Here is a 21,247-nt window from a genome sequence, read left to right as displayed (position 1 = left end):
AATAGGAGTAATGTGATGCTATAATAACGTGATCCAGGGGTGTCAAACATAAGGCCCGGGGGCACGAATTGGCTTGGCAATTACCGTAATTGTCGGGCTATAAGCCGCTACTTTTTGCACAAGCTTTGAACCCTACTTCAAAGTAGCGGTACGCGTTCAGCGGGAGGCGTGGATGATGAGCGGCGATAAACTTGCGAAAAGCAAGTTATGCTCAACTCCACCGGTGGATTCTGACAGCGTGGAAAAGTGTGAAAACATCCACGATCACCAACGGATTTCGAAGGGCTGGACTGCTGCATGATGGAGAGGAGGACACCGCCACGGCCCTTCAGAGGGTGTTCGACTCTGACACTGACAACGAGGATTTCTTTGGTTTTGAAAGTGACAACGAAGGAGAGAAGCGGAGAGTGGATGACGAAGCCATCCTGAGCCTGTTTGTATCCGACACTGGAGGAGAGGACTTTGGTGGTTTTAGTGCGCAGGAAGAAGAGAAAGATGGTGGTGAATGACTGACTTTTCTTCTTGTTAAAGCCGTGTCACTGCACCTGAGCCTAAAAGGTAGTCCGAATCTATTTTTCTGGTGTGCTGTAGGTTACTGTTATGTACTACATGTGCAAATATGTACCCATAACTTGTTTTTCAAAATATTAATAAAAGTGATGTCTCCAAACAGCCATCTCTTTCCTGACAATTCCCTTTGTGCATATTCTCTTACATATGATAAGTCAACATTGAAACACCTGCGGCTTTTAGTCAGGTGCGGCTAATGTATGTACAAAACAGGATTTTCCCCTGATTTTAGCTTGTGCGGCTAATATTCAGGTGCGCTTTGTAGTCCGGGAAATACGGTACTCAATCTGGCCTACTGGACAGCTTTGGAAAACATGAAGAAATGCATAAAATTTGGACTTTTAGCTGTATTTTCATAAATTTTACAGCTTTCTCTTTACTAACATGGCCATTCTTGCTGCACTAACGTTCATTTGATTTTTCATCATCTACTGCAGAAATGCAATTTTTCAGCATTTCTTTGTCACATAGAAAAAGTGAGACACATTGTTGAAAATATATAATATATTTAATATATAGTTAAAAATTACAAAATAAGTATTGAAAACATCACCATTTTCCAAACTAAATATATTTCTCAGGGTGCTATTGACATTTCTCCAGGTGTCGGTAACAACCCATCCAATCCATACATGTCGGTGGCAACTTGTGAAGTCGACAGTTAGCAGCATGGACGGTCAGCATCAATGCTACTTCCAAGATTTCCAATTTTGCTTTGAGAAAGTTGTGTTGTTCCTTTGCTGTTAAGAGATATCTGCGACTTGAGAACTTGCTGATAAAAACAGAAAGGTTACCATTGCTGTCTGAAGCATTTCAGCTGGAACTGTTCCTTAGACAAGGCGGGACACTTAGATAGACACTGAAGTGGATACTTCAACACCATTTTCGGTATTTTCAGTGTTAACAAAAAAAACAAACATTTATTTCCACAGACAAGTCTCCATTAAGCTGCTTTTTATAAAACTTGAGAAGAGTTTTATAAAATAACAGGTGTGTTTTACTGTCTTTACATGTAGCCCTGTTTTACTGTGTAATCACTCTTTTGTAAATGTATATAGTCTTGTCTTTGTACATGCAGTGTTCCTCATGAATCCTGTTCCTTTAGGTTCTGTATTTTTTGCTCGTACCTTTTGGACTGTTTCTCTAATTTTTGTGCTTTGCCAGTAAAGACATTTCCTCATTACCTCTCCAGACTGTGTCTTGTACTTGGAACCTCTCTTGAACATCATGCCACATAACAGAGGATGACAAGTATTTATTGATTGGCAGCTTTAGTATTACCAGTAATAATTACTTTACTGACCTGAGGTGCTCAGATAGCTTGGTAGTTATTTAATAAATATTTAAAGCATGGGCATTTTGTAAGCTTTCCAGGAACTAGAATGCACTTCAGTGCAACTCATCTTAGTCTACAACATGTCTCCATGCAGTTCCTTGCAATATATACATAGAAATTGCAAAAAGGCCTGTAGAGTTTGAGCTACAGACTCTACAGGCCTCAGCTGAATGTTGCCTCATGTTAAATGTTAAAGCTGTTGACAGTACAATGAGAAAAAGACTGGACAAGTATGGCCTGTTTGGAAGGGTTGCCTGGAGAAAGAAATCCTCTCTGAGCATTGCAGCACGGGTTGCAAGCTTGCATCTAAACAAACCACAAAACTTCTAGAACAATGTCCTTTGGACAGATAAGATGTTTGGTTTTCTCCAAATGTGGTGCTGTGCATCATGGCCAAAGACAGCATATCAAGACAAATACGTCACAGTAAGCATAGTGGTGGAGGGATGATGATTTGGGATTGTTTCACAGCCAAAAGGACCTGGGCATCCTCTTCTGTACACCACAGTGTTCTAAAGTCAAACATGAGGCCGTCTTTCTACTGGATCATCACTCAGTTTTTTCACACACTTCTGCATTTTGTCTCAGTTTTTGTTGTTCTTTTTTCTTTTTATTCTTTGTTTTGTTTTTTTTTTTAAAGAATAAGCAGGACATTTTTTTTTTTATTTCAGAAGGGTTCCATATTAGTGACAACAAGAACTTTAGCTCACCTCTCACTTGCCAGAGCCTCATTCTTGACCCTAGCTCCTGCCTTACCCCCAACATCTCCATCCACATTCGCAGGGCTGACAGAAACAACATCAACCTTATATTTCAGCAATACAGGGGACAAATGATAAACATGTAAACGGGAGAGAAAAGGTCAAAAGGGAGAAGCTTTTGTTTTAGTGTGGATGTGTTTATGTGTGTGTGGCTTCACGGTGAAAGTGGCATGTTCCATTACCCGACCATGATTTAGCTTACTCTGAGGTAATAGTCAGTCCTGGAGGGGTCAGCAGAGGGCCAGTGTGGGAGAGGAGGGCATGTAGGGAGAGAAACGAGAGGTAAACAACAGAATAAGAACTGGCTTGAAAATTGAGCTTAGCAAGAAAAAACAGATGAAAAGAGCAAGACATGAAGAAAGAAAGAAAATGAAAAAACTGGGCATTCTTCACAAAGTGCCGTTGTTGATGGACATTTTGGCATATTGGCAGGAGTGGTGCGGTTTGGGTTGGATGTGTGTGTTTTGGGCAGGCATTTGCTTTTGTGACAACGACAGGCCAGGCTGGCTGAGCCGTCACTGCAGAAGCCTTAGCAGCACACAGCCACCTGTCCACTCCTATCAGCGCTGCCTGTGTCCCTCTGTCTGGCCTCCACAAGCAGGACGGAGCGTGACGAGAGGATGACAAAAAACGAAAGCGAGAGAGAGAGAGAGTGGGGGAACAGCAAGACTGTGATAGGATGGAACAGAAAATAGCAAGAGCAAAGAGCTTTACTGTGTGATCGGAGACCGAATGGAGCTGCGTGTGAATTTGCAGTGACAGGTCTGTCCCCCTTCACCAATGCGTGGGATGACTGTCCACTAATGTCCTTCACTGTCCTCCAAGTTTCTCAGCGTGATTGGTTAGTCACAGCCTTGTCAGTCAGTGTTTTCATCACTTCAACATTTGGGTGTATTAGAAAGCCAATCCTGAGCCGGACATCCAATCAAATGCCTCTTCCTCAGATCGCCGTGCGATCGCTCTTATCATACGCAAGGCAACCAATGATTCGTGTCTGGACGGAAGTCAGCTTCAAAAATTATTTGCTAGAGTTTCTAATGGTATTCTTTTATGTGAATTATTTCTTTTTGTCTTTAAAATATACTTAAAATAATCAGAGTGTTAGGATGCCTGGGTCGTTGACACAGGGTTTTTGAGTTTATTATATTATTTATTATTTCTAGTCTTTGGTTTCTTTGAGTTCTGTCTTATGGTTTATGTCTCTGTCTTCTCTAGTTGCTCTGTCTCCCCTGTCAGCTGTATCCCCTTGTCTAGTTCGCGTCTCTGTGTATCCTTAGTTGCTATATCCCCGTGTCCAGTCAGTGTCTGTGTCTGCCCTGGTCCCACGTCTTTGTTTCCTCTGTTGCAGTGCGTGTGAGTCTGTGTCTTTAGTTCAGTCTGTGTCATGTTTCCTGTTTTATTCTGAAGGTCCTTGTCTGAGGTTAATGTATCTGGTTTCGCTTCCCCTTGTCTCGTTAGGCCTGATTTGCCCCAGCTGTGTTTCCCTCCTGTTACCCATTCCCTGATTGCTCCCTCTGTGTATTTAAGCCCTGTGTTTCTCTGTGTCTGTGTTGTGATCTACCGTTTATTTTGCTGTGTGTTTTGGCTGCCTGTATAAGTTATTTGGATTCTTACTTTTGTTCTGTTTGAGTTCAGTATTAAAGCTGTTTCAGTTTACGTTTGTCTCTGGAGTCTGCACCTTGGGTCCTTTTCCTGCCTGCACACAGCCGTCACATAACACAGAGTTGCAGTTCCCTATGACATTCATCATTGTGCACCTTAAAATACACAAAAACCTTGATGCCTCTTCTTCTGGAATCTCAACAGGAAACAAACAGATCACTTTGACTTTGTTCTGTTTTGGCAAGGTTACAGCATAATGAGGAAGAATTTTTATTTTAAGCTGTGAACAGGTACCCAAACCATTTGTTTCCAGTACACTTCGCCTCCTTTTTAAGCTCTCTAATAGCGATTGCCTCCTTTCTATAGAAGACAGCCATGAATCTGTACACTACATATGCTACATTCACAGTCAAACTGCATGTTTCTTTGTGCTTTTCTCAGACATTTCATTAATCACTTAAACAGAGGTTCCACAGGAAATGTATATCAATATGAGTACTTCTACATTTTCATAGCTTATAAATATGTTTATCTTGTGTTACTGAGTATGTTCAGGCTGTACACAAAAGTTATACGCACAGATGTTGAGTGTGTGCTTTAGGAGGCGTGTATTTCTCTCAGGAGTGGCTAAAGAAAAGGCAGAGGGTGTCCGCTCATCCGTGACAGATTTAGTCATAAATCTGTCGGATTAATACACAGCCTCTCAAGGACTCTTATGGTGTATGTTGTTGAAACACAGGAGTCACTTAAAGCCAGACTCAAGGTACAATTTGTCTTTGGCTCGATTCCACATCGCAGTTATTGATGTCACCAACACGTGTGTGAACACTTAAACATAAGTACACGTGCATACAGGAGAAAGGAAGCTGAAGAAAAGGTGAATGAGAGGAAGATGAAATGGAATACGGCAAATGTTTTGTTTCAGAGGAACTTTTGGGAAGATTTTTGTGTGGTAAATCTACTTTGTTTTGCAGCAGCAGACAGATATAACATCCTTTAAAGGGTTCTAGCTGTGATTTGTGTCCACTACCCAACAGGAACATTGTAGTCCTCTGCAGTTTTCAATTTACAAATGGGTTGCATTTGTTTATTTGAGACATAAAGACTTGGAAACATTATTGGTGAGCCATTTTCTCTTTTTTCCCATCTTTTTATTGTTAGCTATTTAACTGACCACCGTGGGGGAAAAGGTTTTACTGTCAGTCTCCGTATTTATTTTCATCCTACGGGGATATAAACTAACAGCATGCATCCTTTTTTCAGCTATTAAAGATGCCTCCCAAACACGTACTTCTCTCTTTATATGGAAATGGAGGTCCAAGCACTTATTTTCTGGCCACCACACTATTGTCATTCCAGGTAGATCTGTTTAGTTTACTTCTACGTCCAACTGGCTTCCCCGAGGCAACCTGTATCTGTAGACGTTAACAAAGCGCACAACACCGTGGGCATAGAAAGCAGCAATGAGTTGATTTTAACTCATTTCCATCTTATTTCTAAAGGAATAGAAGAAAGATTCATTTGCTGTGTTTTTGACTGGTGGCAAGGGTGTAACTCATTGCATATGCCCCCAAGAGGTCTCTTAAAAGCATGAGTCTGAAACTGCTTAAATCCCTTGATGGAATCTGACTCATAAATTAGTCTCAAAGTGTTTCACATGAGCCAAATTGACTGATGGAGTTAAGTTTGTACGTTGCTATGACTGCCGAGGGTTTTAACTGAGAAGTGCATTGTGCTTGATGCTTGAGAGTCCATTTCTGTCTCTTCACTCACTCAGGATGTGTTGTGAGGATCTCACATTGCACCTCACCTGTGTGAGGTGTGGAAAAGAGCAAAAAGTTATTTTATTACATCCAGATCAATTCTTTCCCCATATCATTGATCATTTATTGTAACTAACAAATTAATACCTCCCTTGTTTCAGAAATGCTCATATGGATCCTGCTGCTGTCTGATGCTCCAGATATATATAATGAATTCATAAGAAAGACAGCTACAAACACATGAAAGTATTAAACATATCATCTCTACAGTGCACAACAAGACTAGAAAATGCAAATATTTTAGAAATTACTCCAAAATGTGTTTAAAACTTATATATTGTTGTTTATTTAAACTTTTTTCTGTCCGGAAATGCAGGTAAATAACCGTAATTTGTTGATTTAATCAACTACTAGTTTTTGTAAAACGGTAAATGTCAAAATGTATGCATACCAACAAAAATTATCATTTTGATTCAAGAGATTGCACACACAGGTGGATTAACCATTAAAAACATGACTGTATCATGAACCTTACATTGGGAAGTGGTCTAAAAAAATTGATAAAATTATTATTGTTGAGTCTCAATATCTGATTTGGGGACATATTCTGTCCTTATTTCCGTATTTTTTATATATTTTTATATATGGTGAATATAGAAATATTCCACATGCATGTGAGGTATTCTGTGATTTCAGCTCACATACTGACACTGGCCAGAAATTCTTTGTCCACATCTCAGCACCAAAACGGATCTTCTATAAAACATAAAATATAAATGACCAGAATATGCAGAAGTCAGGTTTTGCATACCTGATTTCTTTAAAATCCAAACTCTTTTCATCTTGATTTTGTCTCTCACACTTACCTCTTCAGTATCATGTCCATGACAGACTGAGATTTTTCTAAAATTCAGTGTCACAGTAAAGTATTTACCTCAGCTAAGACAAAGTCAGTAATAGGTCAGATTAACAAGATTCACCATAGCACATATTCCATATACATGAACAGGGACTGGTGCATTGGGGTGTGCATGCTCTGTTACCACACTGTCAGATATACCACAAACAGAGACTGCTGATAGCTATTGCAGCCGAGTATATTCAGTAGAATTTCCTTCTGTATGTGTGTAAGTTTATAGCACAGCTTTATGGAACAACATTATCGGATATTACCCTGTTGCTTCATTCAGGTTACTCTATCGCTCTCGCTTTTTATGATATGAGTGTTTGCGTCCTTGCATTGTGCTGCAATGGCATATAATTTGCACATGCTCTCGTTTGCTTTTGTGCTTTAGCTCTGCGCTTGCTATCTGTGATGCTGAAAAGTGTACGGCACTGTAGCTTGGAGTCACACTCTCATAATCACAACTGTTCTGTTTGACAGATGTGAAATTTATTTTTGCTTCTCACCACAATCTGTTTTCAAATTTTCTTCACGTGGTAATCTATAAAGTGGCAAATGCTTCACTTTAAAGTAGAAGTGCGCTGTATGAAATTAGCTCATGCTGCCAGTTAACTTATGACAGTGTTTTCCTGTGTGAATTTTTGATGGCAGTGATTGATGTGAGGCAGCGCGGCTTCAGCTTGGCATTGCTGATGTGTTTGAAGGCTCTCTTTGTCAGCGGATAGACAGTGCAGTAACATGAGTGGCATCATACTGACTCATCAGCCAAGTGATTGCATGACTTCAGTCTTACTGGCCCTGCCTCAAGACAACCCATCAAGTATTTATACAGAGCAGGTAAAGATCAAGATTCTCTCCAGCACCATCCTGCACAGTCAGTCAATCTCATATAGTTCGAGGTGGCTTCATCCATTCTTTCTTTTTTTTCTTCTTTTTTTTTGTTTGCCCCTGCTGGTAGACAGCTGAACATTGCCCATATATCCATTAAGCCTCTGTGCTCCATAAAATTTAAAGCTATAATTCACTGCATGCCTGAAATTGCAGTGCTGACAGTGCCTGTCCCAGTGAATCAGAACTCAGATGAACGAGAGGTCTAGAGATGTCACCAACATAATAAACAGGGCTTTGGCCTACAGCCCCTTTCCTTTCCCAAGCCTGAGGCCCCAGGGCAGGGCCGAGGCTAGTCCCCGTCTAACGCGCACGACTCTTATTGATCCAGCAGGGATTGATGTCCTCCAGCGGCTGATTTAGCTCCCCCCACGGGCCCCCATGCCTTTTCTAAAAGGTTGGGCTCAGTAAAACATCCAGGTGTTGCTCTCTATAGGTTAGCAAGTCTTCCTTGCTTTTTTCCTCCTCCTCTTCTTCCTCAGTTTCAGGCTTATGCCTATAGTGGTAGTGTGAATTTCAGTCCTGACATAGTGAAGCAAAAATGGTTTGTCTTTACGAACTCATGTACAGTGGGGCAAAAAAGTATTTAGTCAGCCACCGATTGTGCAAGTTCCCCCACCTAAAATGATGACAGAGGTCAGTAATTTGCACCAGAGGTACACTTCAACTGTGAGAGACAGAATGTGAAAGAAAAATCCATGAATCCACATGGTAGGATTTGTAAAGAATTTATTCGTAAATCAGGGTGGAAAATAAGTATTTGGTCAATAACAAAAATACAACTCAATACTTTGTAACATAACCTTTGTTGGCAATAACAGAGGTCAAACGTTTACTATAGGTCTTTACCAGGTTTGCACACACAGTAGCTGGTATTTTGGCCAATTCCTCCATGCAGATCTTCTCGAGAGCAGTGATGTTTTGGGGCTGTCGCCGAGCAACACGGACTTTCAACTCCCGCCACAGATTTTCTATGGGGTTGAGGTCTGGAGACTGGCTAGGCCACTCCAGGACTTTCAAATGCTTCTTACGGAGCCACTCCTTTGTTGCCCGGGCGGTGTGTTTTGGATCATTGTCATGTTGGAAGACCCAGCCTCGTTTCATCTTCAAAGTTCTCACTGATGGAAGGAGGTTTTGGCTCAAAATCTCACGATACATGGCCCCATTCATTCTGTCCTTAACACGGATCAGTCGTCCTGTCCCCTTGGCAGAAAAACAGCCCCGTAGCATGATGTTTCCACCCCCATGCTTCACAGTAGGTATGGTGTTCTTGGGATGCAACTCAGTATTCTTCTTCCTCCAAACACGACGAGTTGAGTTTATACCAAAAAGTTCTACTTTGGTTTCATCTGACCACATGACATTCTCCCAATCCTCTGCTGTATCATCCATGTGCTCTCTGGCAAACTTCAGACGGGCCTGGACATGCACTGGCTTCAGCAGCGGAACACGTCTGGCACTGCGGGATTTGATTCCCTGCCGTTGTAGTGTGTTACTGATGGTGACCTTTGTTACTTTGGTCCCAGCTCTCTGCAGGTCATTCACCAGGTCCCCCCGTGTGGTTCTGGGATCTTTGCTCACCGTTCTCATCATCATTTTGACCCCACGGGATGAGATCTTGCGTGGAGCCCCAGATCGAGGGAGATTATCAGTGGTCTTGTATGTCTTCCATTTTCTGATGATTACTCCCACAGTTGATTTTTTTCACACCAAGCTGCTTGCCTATTGTAGATTCACTCTTCCCAGTCTGGTGCAGGTCTACAATACTTTTCCTGGTGTACTTCGAAAGCTCTTTGGTCTTGGCCATGGCGGAGTTTGGAGTCTGACTGTTTGAGGCTGTGGACAGGTGTCTTTTATACAGATGATGAGTTCAAACAGGTGCCATTCATACAGGTAACGAGTGGGGGACAGAAAAGCTTCTTACAGAAGACGTTACAGGTCTGTGAGAGCCAGAGATTTTCCTTGTTTGAGGTGACCAAATACTTATTTTCCACCCTAATTTACGAATAAATTCTTTACAAATCCTACCATGTGGATTCATGGATTTTTTTTTCACATTCTGTCTCTCACAGTTGAAGTGTACCTCTGGTGCAAATTACTGACCTCTGTCATCATTTTAAGTGGGGGAACTTGCACAATCGGTGGCTGACTAAATACTTTTTTGCCCCACTGTATTTGTTACTCCCTTTAAGAAACATCATTGTTCTTCCTCCTCCCTTCCACTAACATCTACCCTCATTTTTCGCTGTTTCCTTATTGTGGCCATCTCACACTCCAGCCCAGACATTTAAACCTAAATGCTCTCATTGTTTTCTTTAAGCTTCTCAGTTAGGTATCCGTCCTCTTTGATTCTGTAAGCAGGTGGAAAGTGTTTTTATTTAACATTCATTCAACATCTTTATGGAACCATCACAGCTTGAGTGAGTAATCTGAAATTTGTGGGGTCTTAAGAAGAAAGTCTCAGATACTTGATCTGCAAATCTAACAAGATGCGGTAGCTGTTTCAGTTCAGTCCCTAGATGTTTTTGTGGGCTTACCTTCCATTGCTGTGTTTCTGACCCACTCATTCTCATTCCTATGCTGCCAGAAGCAGCGGATGTCACAGAGATATGCACAAGGTGTCCCTCAGGATCTGTGCTGTGATTCACTGGTTGCAGCAGTGTAGGATGCTGTATGAGAGGCTAGATTTAATTTAATTTCGTTTTGTTTTTTTTTTATAATTGAAGTCTTTATTTGTTTTTAACATTTCACAACACAAAAACAAACAAAACAACCAACAAACAACAACAGAAAAAAAAACTCAAATCAGTTAACTCAAATCTTTAAGTCTAATTTCGGTTTTTTTTAATGTTTTATGCTGTTTAACTTTTTTCTCTCTGATTGTTAGTTATATTTACACACAAAGCATCTTGATCAAGTTCATGATGGCAGTTCTTGCTGTCCTGGTAATGACGATGTCTCTGACTTTGTGACTTTAGTGTCACTTTACAAACGTGAATACAACCAAAAAGTGGAGAGAAAAGTGAGGAAGTAAGAGGTTCCGAGGACAATCGTAGAGAGAAAGGTGAAGTAGAGAGATGGTTCCTCTCGCCCATTGCTCTTGTCATGAATGCAGTGTTGCAGACTAGAAGGGATGGGGAGGGGGCAATATTAATGTGCACTGTATCATTCATAACAGTAATACTGGCATCACTTGCTGCTAAATAGCATCATTTGTCAGGCGAAAGGGCTTGGTGTCACAGTGTTAGAGATAAGCATTAGAGGGATACCTACGCTACACACACACACACACACACACCCAAACACAGCTGTGTATATGTGACTTTAGAGGACATTGCACTGACTTACATTCATTTTCTTTACTCCAACCTAAACTATAACCATTAGTTGCCTTACGTTAACCAAAACATAACATTCACCTTACATGTTAATACTTCAACCTAAATCATGACCCAAAGTATTTTACACCTTTTTTCTTTACCCACAATCCTGAAAATGAATCCTAATGTTAAACTAACACAGCATAAATAACTTGAAATGAAAAAACACAGTGTTTCAAAAATCTGTAAGAAAAAAACCAAAACAAAATGATACAATTAACCACTTTTCTACAATTTGTCGTTTATTGAAATGTCTAAATCTTTTTTCTACCTTAATTTATGCTAAGAATGTCTTTCACCAAAGTATAATATCCTAATACCTCAGAAATTTCCATATTTGAGGACAAAATAAATTATGTCGATCCTATTGTCTTTATCTAAGTACACCCATTTTGCTCTGTTAATGTCTATAACCTTAGGCAAGGTTAAAAAAAATCTGTTAATAAAACAAAACTGACCCACAGGAGCCAGAAAAGAAGTTCTCAGGCAGTGTTATTGGTCTCTGCACTAAATCTCTATGTAAAAAATTTATTTATTGCAATAATATATAACTGCACACATATTTGGTGATATAATATATTAGCATCTAGAGCAGCCCTTCGTTTGTCTAATCAGGGCAGAGAATCTAACTCATATTCTCAGTAAGTTGGTCTCGGTTCATCTTTCTTCTCAGCAGTAAGAGTTAATCTTCCACAAGACTGTCTCTCATACATAGTCTGAAATGAACATTTGTTATCCTTCACTCAAGTGTATGTCTACCCACGTGGAGCAGACAATTCGTTCACAGTCGAGAGGGCCAAAAGGAGGAGGAAAAAAAACAGTTATTATTGATGACTATGGGGTAAAATACTTAATTTGCATCGTCTTCAACCAAATTATAACTCATATTGAAAGCAGCTGAATTTGCATAAATCTCATTAGACTGCAATGAGAGGGGTTCATAAATCGTTATATTAATTAGTCATTTTTGCCACCCTTTCATAAGAAAATGGGGTGTATTAATAAAACGAGAGGGGTGTGTGATTGTGAAGCCTAATTGGTCACTGTATTAAGCAGTGTGGTGCGCAAGTGACAGATTTGATTTAGTTTGGCTTCACTTCTGTTGTCTGGCCAGGGAGGGGGGACAAGTGTTTGTGTCTGTGCAATTATTGAATGATCTGTTTATTTTCTCTTCTGTCCATGCACTCATTTTAAAAAAACAAACCTGTTCCTAATTAACAGTCAAATGCTTACCTCAGCATATATCACCCTGAGGTCAAGAGGCAGTCAAAGAAAATTACACCCCAGATTAAGTTTCTGTGTTTCCGTGAGGTTATCCTGTCTTGACATTTAGGATAAATTCTCACATTTTTGAATTTACAAACAGCATTTTTTGCATTAACAGTGTGAGCACAAATAGCAGTTACAAGGCAAAGATAAGCCCACAGTGTTTTGGTATAGTCTTCTTCTTCTTCTTCTTCTTCTTTCGGCCGATCCCTTAATCTCCCTCCATGTCATCCAACCCGTGACAACAATCCTCCGCCTTTGTCTTTGGCCAACACAAGCACAGTTTCCACCGGCACCCTGTTGGCCAACAACACTGAGGACGGTCATTCTTAACCTGGACCCCGACCGATCATTGATGAGCCGTGTGTTTGATTTGGCAAAGATTTTTGCCGGATGCCCCTCCTGACATAACCCACATTTATCTGGGCTTGGGACCAGGGAAATACACTGGCTTGGCTGGGTTCTCGCTCTAGTCCATCCATTCATTTTCCCAAGCACTTATGCAGCTAGTGAGGAGGGTGCTGGAGCCCATCCCAGCTATGATAGGTTGAGAGGCAGGAAACAAACACGGGCAAAGTCTGTCACCGGACAGATCAGAGGCACAGGGCAGAAATGAATAGGAATTTCAAACTAGGTATCTGTGAAGTGACAGTGACTGGTATCTTAAAGTATTTTATGTACTGTATGTTTTGGACTTTAGTGAGGAAAACCTTGCCTCTGATATTTGTGAAAAAGCTTCTAATCCTTCCCGGATTCATATATTTCTTAATTTTTTTAATATATATAATATTATTTACAATGCTGTGCACAGGCAGTTTGACCCTGGAGGGTAATGAGCCTTGCCAACCAGCTTGGAGGTCTTGATACCGTCTTCTGTGCCGCTCTTAAACACAGCCTCATGATACATCTGTCCAGCGTGGCGGATTAACCTGCATGATAGCACGCCACCTCTGGTTTTGATTAGCCAGCTTCTACTGTTTATGATGAATGAAGCCCGTGAGCTGCTGCAGCTCCAATTAAAAATCCTTTGCTCCTGCACGCTACTGCATTTCTTTGTGCTGAGCCTTTGTGTGTTTTCAAGTCGTCTTCAGCCGTTACACTACCAGGACATCTGGAGTTTTACAACATATAGTTGTTGTGGTTCTCTCTTTTTTAGTAGGTTTCCTTGAATATAATGTTGAGAAGTCAGAGTTTCTGTCACAATCATGGTACCTTGTTAACTCTTTTGCATTTTATTTTGATGTATTTATTTATATATATATATATATATTTTGATCAATTTTTAATGCAAGGCTAACTTTTACATGTAACATGCAAATTGGAAATTCTGATAGGACAACTGCATTTGTGTGAATATTCAGGAATTGCATGCTCTCACAAATCAGCGCTTTCTAAATTGGCTCAGTCATTAAAAATTTGTTGATGCCTACTTTGACTTTGCAGGACTTCTGACCTTTGACTCTCTCGCTGACAGGTTCATCGGTGGCCCAGCTGAAGGCAGATGATCCTGAAGGCGAACCCCTCATCTATGGGGTTTCAGGAGAAGAGGCCATGAAGTATTTCGCTGTGACCAAAGAAACCGGTGTGGTCTGGCTTCGACAGCAACTCGACCGTGAGGTACAAACAAACAAACTCGTGCACACACATACTAAATGCTACACACACGCTCATACATTACCAAAGCAAATGCACCGGGTACAAGAAAAGACACACAGAACAATTTTGAAAATAGGATACGCGGCGTAAATTATCAAATGATGAAAGAGTCCCGAAAAGTGCAAAACAATGTGAGGGGAAAAGCACAAAGGACGTCGAGCTCAGAGTGGCTTCTGTAGCTCCTTTTTGTTTTCTGTCTCTGATTTTCTGCTCTGCTCCTTTGCTTTACATGTCTATGCAAATTTTGTGCTGATATGGATCTCTGTCTCCACCAGACCAAGTCAGAGATGCAGGTTGAATTCTACGTGAGTGACAATCAAGAGGTAAGAGACCGATTTGCACTGCGTTCATAGTTGTGACACATTTCTTCACACGCTGACATCCTGCATATAGCCTGACCTCATATCACACAGAGGCCTTGCAATCTGTCTCTTTTTCAGTCTCTCACTTTTACACTTACCCTTATTTCTCTTCCTCACATGACACCTGTCCGACTCAACACAGTATAGTTGCTGAAACAAGTGACATTCCACCTACTCTCCCCAGCGAGAAATCTGTCACACACCTGTCCTGTTTTCTTTGACTCTGAATCGTGGCTTTGTGTCACATTTACATTGACTCTTTGTCAGGAAACGTGTGGCAGTGGCTTTGGAACTATTTAACCAAGGTGTTTCTTTCCCCAGGTGGTCAAAGACACAGTTAACATCCAGATCGGAGATGTGAACGATAACGCCCCAAACTTCCACGGGCAGCCATACACTGTCAATATTCCAGAGGTGAGGATGCCCGGACATTATTTACCGATTGTACTCGAGTGGAAATGAGACTGTGATTTTATTCATTACTCTGGTATACATGAAAAAGAAAAGTCATCATATGCAAGACAATTTCTGTATAATTTGCTGGTTTTTTGAACATCAAAACAATGTCAAAGTAAACAAAAAACTTTTATTTCCAGTAGAAGAACATTTTCCTCTGGAATCTGTACTTCAAACTGATGAAAACTTTGGAAAACAAAGAGCTGCAATGAATTTTCAGAAACACTAAGAAAACATAAATAAAATTCACCTCACCGTCATGCCTATTGCAACAGCTGTATCTGCACGGTGGCTACGTCTGATTTATGGTGATCATCTCCTATTCATAGTGCATTTTTGTCTTTGCCATGCTGGAAATAGCAGTGTTTTGCTGCACCTGTGATCTTCCCACGATTTCAGGAGTTGTCTTCCAGCTAATGTTTAGAGAATGTGTACAGCCTCCTTTGCAGGGAAAAGAAAACTCCAGTGCAAACCTCAATCTCTATTCTCTCCTTTTTCTGTCCTCCCACTGAATCGGCTACCTTCCTTCTCAGCTCTCACTTCTTTCCATCTTTGTGTCTCGTCTATGCCCTCTCCCTCATCTAATCCTTGATATGAAGTAATACTTCAAACAGGGACTGAAATCCACACACACACACACACACACACACACACACACACACACACACACACACACACACACACACACACACACACACACACACACACACATCCACAAGTCTTGTTGTGTTTATATTGAGCACATACCCCTTTGTGAGTCTTCACCAAATCTTCAAAGCCACTGGCTTTTTCTCTCCCAATCCATAAAGTCAGGCAAATAAATGGGAGAAATAAGGACTGTTTAGACGAGGCTGTTTAGATCACCCACCAGGGAAGATTCTCTCAGGCCATTGCATTGAACCGCCGCTAAGTTGTGTGGGACTCACTTATAGTCCACATGCAGACGTTTCAAGCTCTGCAAACAACAGGATTCAGTTTAGCCTTGAGAAAGCCATTAAACAGGGCTGCGTTTGACCCTCAGTCACTCACATACTGTTAGTTCCCTTGCATCACTTACTGAATTACTACTGCTGTCAATCCTGGCATCCTATTGATTAAAAAATTTAAGCTTATTTGTTTGAGGCTATAGAGAGTGGAAATAAATCAGACTCCAGTGTAGTCCCAGGCAGTACATACATCCGAGTTTTCCCCAGCATTTCTTTACATTGGAAATAGTGTAAGCCTGTAAAGTGAGCCATCGCTGAAAAGAAAACATGCAAACCATGTGTGTGTGTGCAAACACAATGTTAGACTAATGCAAGTGAAATATGTTTTATCACACATCTCAGTGAACTAAACTGCGTACTTTGCTCGACAAAATGAGACACTGCAATTTCATTCATATTTTCACGACTGCGTTGCAATCACAATGCAGCACACAGTCCAATCTGTACGCACAGAGCTCTTTATTAAGCCGCTCTCTTTTCCACTTAAATCCTTTGCCAGTTTTGGCAACTGTTTTCCTTCATTTCAAGTCAGCCTCTTCCTCATTTTGCCCTGTTTCTCCTTCCTCTACCCTTTTCGCCACCTTATATTATTTCTCAGCAACTTTAGTTACCTGCATTTTTATGGCCTCATTACTTCCGTGACCCTAAGCGACCTTTAGCGGGCAAAGCAAACATGCTGCAACATCACTTCATCATGCTGTCACTCACTGGACATGCCACAATGACTGCGGGTTAAAGTGCCATCAGCGCATCAAAGGAGAAGATGGGAAACGGCGATGAGTGTGGAGGATGAAAGAGTGGCAGAAGTAACAAAGCAGAGGCGACAAACAAAGGATTCAAACAATGAGATTTACCGCAAGTGACAGAGAACGCAGGACGGAAAGAAAAGACCAGAAACAACACAAAGATTCTCGTGGGTTTTTCGAAGAAATAGGACAGGAGGTGTTATGAAGTGAGGCTCGACGGCACTGTCCAGATGAAGCAATGTGAGTGGCAAGGTGAGCAGTGCAGGAGGCAGAATAGCAGAGAGTGTGTGTAAATGTCATTTTAATTTGTAGAGCCATAAAGAGGGTGAAGGGGAGCAGGTGGGCTGCTAGCATTCCCTCTGTCAGTGCTAATGAGCTCGCCAGATTTACAGCATCCACACAGTTAGGCAGCCAGCAGCAGAGACCGGATACAAAGAGCGACAACTATTACCTAAAATAATGTTTTGATGGAACAGCAGATGGGCTACAACACAAATCCATTACTGGATGTGTCACGGTCTGGGGGGCAGACCGTGGGGGATGTTGGAGAAAGGACCCAAACGCTGGACTTAATGAAATGAACAGTGGGTTTATTTACAGTGAGGTAAATGTACACCACACATTGAATCTCCAAAAGTGCTCCCTCGACTCCCGTGACGTGTCTTCTCCCAAGTGCTGGTATCCCGTGCTCTCTGCCCCTGTGCCTTCACACACCCCGTGTGTCTTGCAGTCCTGTGTTCCACTCTCCTGAGGAAAAAACACAGACACAGCCGTTATGGCACCAACTCCAGCAGGCATACACTGACCAGCACTACAAACACTGACATGGAGTCTAACTCAACGATCCTGCGCCGGAGGAAGCTCCATCGCTCTGTTAAGTAGCTCCCCCGACGATCCTGATCAGAAGCAGGTGTGTGGTAAGCTAGGCGTGACCAGCAGCTGGCAGGGCCACACCCATCAGGCCTGCAGGTGGCTGTCCTTCATCCTCCAGCCTCACACACATACACACACCAGCATTGAACACAAGAACACAGTGCAGCAAACATACATCCAATACACTAATAACAATAAAGGTCCACACTGTTCACGAACCCCGAGTCCCCGGAACCGGGTCCGTGACAGTACCCCCCCTCTAAGGGTCGACTCCCGACGACCCCAAAACAAAACCACAGAACAACCAACCCAGGGCGGGTGGCGGGGGGTCCAGGACGGAGGGCCCCAAAACCACTCCGCTAAACAGCCACCACAAAGCAACAAAAGAAAAACACAGGTCAACAGTCCAATCCCCCGGTCCAGTGGCAGCAAACAGTTCTGGCGGCCGATCTGCAGGACGGCAAAACAAGCGGGACCCGCTGCGGGTTAGGCAGTGGCGGCAAAAAAGTTCAGGTGGCCTACCTCTAACCCCGTGATGGAAGCAGAACGCTTCAGGCGGCCTGCCACGGATCCGGTGGCAACGGCGTTGCAGCTCCGGCGGGCGGCCACGGGTCCGGTGGCGGCAGTGTGACTGCTCCGGCGGGCGGCCACGGGTCCGGTGGCGGCGGCGTTGCTGCTCCCGCCTCAGCACCACCCACGATTCCCGACGTGGCGGCCGGGCTGCAGGACGTGGCGGCCCCTCCGGCACGCAGACCTCCAGCTCTGGCTCAGCGGATCCCTCCGGACCTCCGAGCTCCTCCGGTGGCAGCGCGGGCTCACCAAGCTCGCTGAGCTCCTCTGCTGGCAACGCCGGTCCCTCCGGCTCGTTGAGGTCCGCCAGCAGCGGTGCGGGCTTCTCAGTGGGTGGCTCGCTGGGCTGCTCCGGCTCACAGTGCTCCTCCGGCTCGCCGAGCTCCTCCGGCATTAGCTCGCTGGGCTGCTCCGGCTCACAGTGCTCCTCCGGCTCGCCGAGCTCCTCCGGCAATAGCTCGCTGAGCTCCTCCAGCATTAGCCCGCTGAGCTCCTCCGGCTCACAGTGCTCCTCCGGCTCGCCGAGCTCCTCCGGCATTAGCTCGCTGGGCTGCTCCGGCTCACAGTGCTCCTCCGGCTCGCCGAGCTCCTCCGGCAATAGCTCGCTGAGCTCCTCCAGCATTAGCTCGCCGAGCTGCTCCGGCTCGCCGAGCGGCTCCGGCTCGGGCATGCTGAGCTCCACAGCTGGCGACGCGGGCTCCTCCCGCTCGCTGAGCTCCTGCTCGGGCATGCTGAGCTGCTCCTGCTCGCTGAGCTGCTCCTGCTCGGGCATGCTGAGCTCCTCCGGCTCGCTGAGCTCCTCCGGCTCGCTGAGCTCCACAGCTGGCGACGCGGGCTCCTCCCGCTCGCTGAGCCGCTCCTCCGGCTGCGACGCGGGTATAGATGGTCGTTGATCCCGAGGTGAAGATGGCGATGCGGAAGCTGCAGGTGGCGAAGATGACGGTCGAGCGGGTGATGTGGATGGTGAAGTCGAGAGTTCTGCGGTCGCTGCAGTCTGATGGGACGCTGGTGGAGAAGTAGCTGCAAAGGGCGGAGGTGATAATGGTGCGGCAGCTACTCGTGGTAGACTGGACAGCGATGTAGAAACAACAGGCGGGTGACATAATGGCAGGGTAGTTCCAGCAGGCATATCAGCCTCCAACTGAGGATGAAGACGAGAGGCTGACTGGACTGGCTGTGCTACGGCTACAGGCTGGGCAGCTGGCTGTGCTACGGCTACAGGCTGGGCAGCCGGCTGTGCTACGGCTACAGGCTGGGCAGCCGGCTGTGCTACGGCTACAGGCTGGGCAGCCGGCTGTATAAACATAGCCCCAGAATAAACAGTTCTAGACGAAACGGTCCTAACTCCTGGGTCCGAAGGAACATCAGGAGCACAGTCTCTTGAACCAGGAGGAAAAAACTCGTTCTCAAAACTAACATTGTCATCCTCCCAAACAGGAGAAACACGAGCTCTAGGGTTCACGGAGCTGGCATTCACAGCCTTGGGGGAAACAGTCTGTTTATCCCTAGGCACGAAAGGTGAATGAAGGGAGACTCCGTCACTCACCCTAGGCGGTTGTTTGAGCCGAATCCCTGGCTCCTGCTGGAGCTGTGAGTGCTGGCTGCGTGTTCGCTGCCTCCCTGTTGAAGAGGGAGCGTCGCTGGCGGAATGTGACGAGGGCGGATTCTGAAGTGGCTGCTCCTGCTGTGATGTGGAAATGCTGGGTGAGTCAGGTGGCACGATGATAATTCCTAACATTTTGTAAAAAGCTTGTGCAGGTGTAAGCAGATTGCTGGCAGGCTCGTAGTAATCCTCCCGGGACCGGCTGGAGCGTTTTCTGCGAGACCGAGGCGTCCGCGGGGAGGAAACAGACGAGTGGGCCGACGGGTAGGCTGCCAGCGAGGAACGGCAGCACGGAGGCCCTCCAAGCACTAGTCGGGTCCCGTCAAAACGGGAGCTGCGCTTCCGCGGTGAGTCCGCTGGGTCCATAGTGGCAGGATCGTTCTGTCACGGTCTGGGGGGCAGACCGTGGGGGATGTTGGAGAAAGGACCCAAACGCTGGACTTAATGAAATGAACAGTGGGTTTATTTACAGTGAGGTAAATGTACACCACACATTGAATCTCCAAAAGTGCTCCCTCGACTCCCGTGACGTGTCTTCTCCCAAGTGCTGGTATCCCGTGCTCTCTGCCCCTGTGCCTTCACACACCCCGTGTGTCTTGCAGTCCTGTGTTCCACTCTCCTGAGGAAAAAACACAGACACAGCCGTTATGGCACCAACTCCAGCAGGCATACACTGACCAGCACTACAAACACTGACATGGAGTCTAACTCAACGATCCTGCGCCGGAGGAAGCTCCATCGCTCTGTTAAGTAGCTCCCCCGACGATCCTGATCAGAAGCAGGTGTGTGGTAAGCTAGGCGTGACCAGCAGCTGGCAGGGCCACACCCATCAGGCCTGCAGGTGGCTGTCCTTCATCCTCCAGCCTCACACACATACACACACCAGCATTGAACACAAGAACACAGTGCAGCAAACATACATCCAATACACTAATAACAATAAAGGTCCACACTGTTCACGAACCCCGAGTCCCCGGAACCGGGTCCGTGACAGGATGAGAAGGCAGAGTGAACGTACAACACACTGAGAAGCATTTTTTCACATTCCCTAAACTCAACAAATAGTCCTCTATAAAGGGAGCCCTCTGTTGACAAGCTCAAAAGCTTTTGCTGAGTGTGCGTCTGTGCAGCACCGAGATCTGAGCAATTTGGAGCCCATCCGTTATTTAAAGACCAACCTTCCCAATACCTCACACACTCCTCAGCTCAGCTGCCTGACCCTTACACTCACCCACCGGGAGCCGGTCAGTGCCACTGAAATAATATCAAACGCCACCAGAAACAGCTTCTGTTAAGTGCGCCCAGTGTGTGCCACCTCCTGCTGTTCAGACAATCCTTGTTCTTGAACACAGTTTCCTTCTTTTTTATTTTTTTAGTCATTTATTCTCATCTAATCCTCGTTCTCTCCAGCATTTTTTTGTCATTCTCGCTTACGCACACACACGCACACACACACACACACACACACACACACACACACACACACACACACACACACATATATATATATATATATATATATATA

At 44.3% G+C, this 21,247-nt stretch overlaps 2 protein-coding genes across 2 annotated transcripts in view; one reads left to right on the top strand and one right to left on the bottom strand.

The window, feature by feature from the left end:
* The window catches only part of cdh23 (cadherin-related 23), a 200,091-nt gene that overhangs the window by 32,567 nt on the left and 146,277 nt on the right, over positions 1-21,247 (top strand). The window contains exons 4-6 of the mRNA XM_080868676.1: positions 13,945-14,087; positions 14,402-14,449; positions 14,810-14,902. Of these exons, the coding sequence (XP_080724802.1) occupies positions 13,945-14,087; positions 14,402-14,449; positions 14,810-14,902 (284 nt within the window). The remainder of the gene's footprint in view (positions 1-13,944; positions 14,088-14,401; positions 14,450-14,809; positions 14,903-21,247) is intronic.
* On the bottom strand, positions 17,222-21,021 carry LOC308388628 (uncharacterized protein). Its single transcript, XM_080869465.1, has 3 exons — positions 20,420-21,021; positions 19,666-20,341; positions 17,222-17,423 (listed from the first exon to the last, which is right to left on the bottom strand). The coding sequence occupies exons 2-3, from the start codon at positions 20,086-20,088 to the stop codon at positions 17,271-17,273; spliced, it is 576 nt and encodes a 191-aa protein (XP_080725591.1). The 5' UTR covers positions 20,089-20,341; positions 20,420-21,021; the 3' UTR covers positions 17,222-17,270.

This window comes from Rhamphochromis sp. 'chilingali' (genome assembly GCF_963969265.1).
Source record: "Rhamphochromis sp. 'chilingali' genome assembly, chromosome: 20".
Taxonomy (NCBI): Eukaryota; Metazoa; Chordata; class Actinopteri; order Cichliformes; family Cichlidae; genus Rhamphochromis; species Rhamphochromis sp. 'chilingali'.
Note: the sequence above shows the minus strand (reverse complement) of the source record. Positions and strands in the feature narration are given on the sequence as shown.

Coding starts and splice junctions, on each gene's coding strand:
- LOC308388628 (XM_080869465.1), bottom strand. CDS start 20,088: ATGGACCCAGCGGACTCACCGCGGAAGCGCAGCTCCCGTTTTGACGGG. Junction 17,424..19,665: donor GGCTCAAACAACCGCCTAGG/GTGAGTGACGGA, acceptor TTTTTTCCTCAG/GAGAGTGGAACACAGGACTG.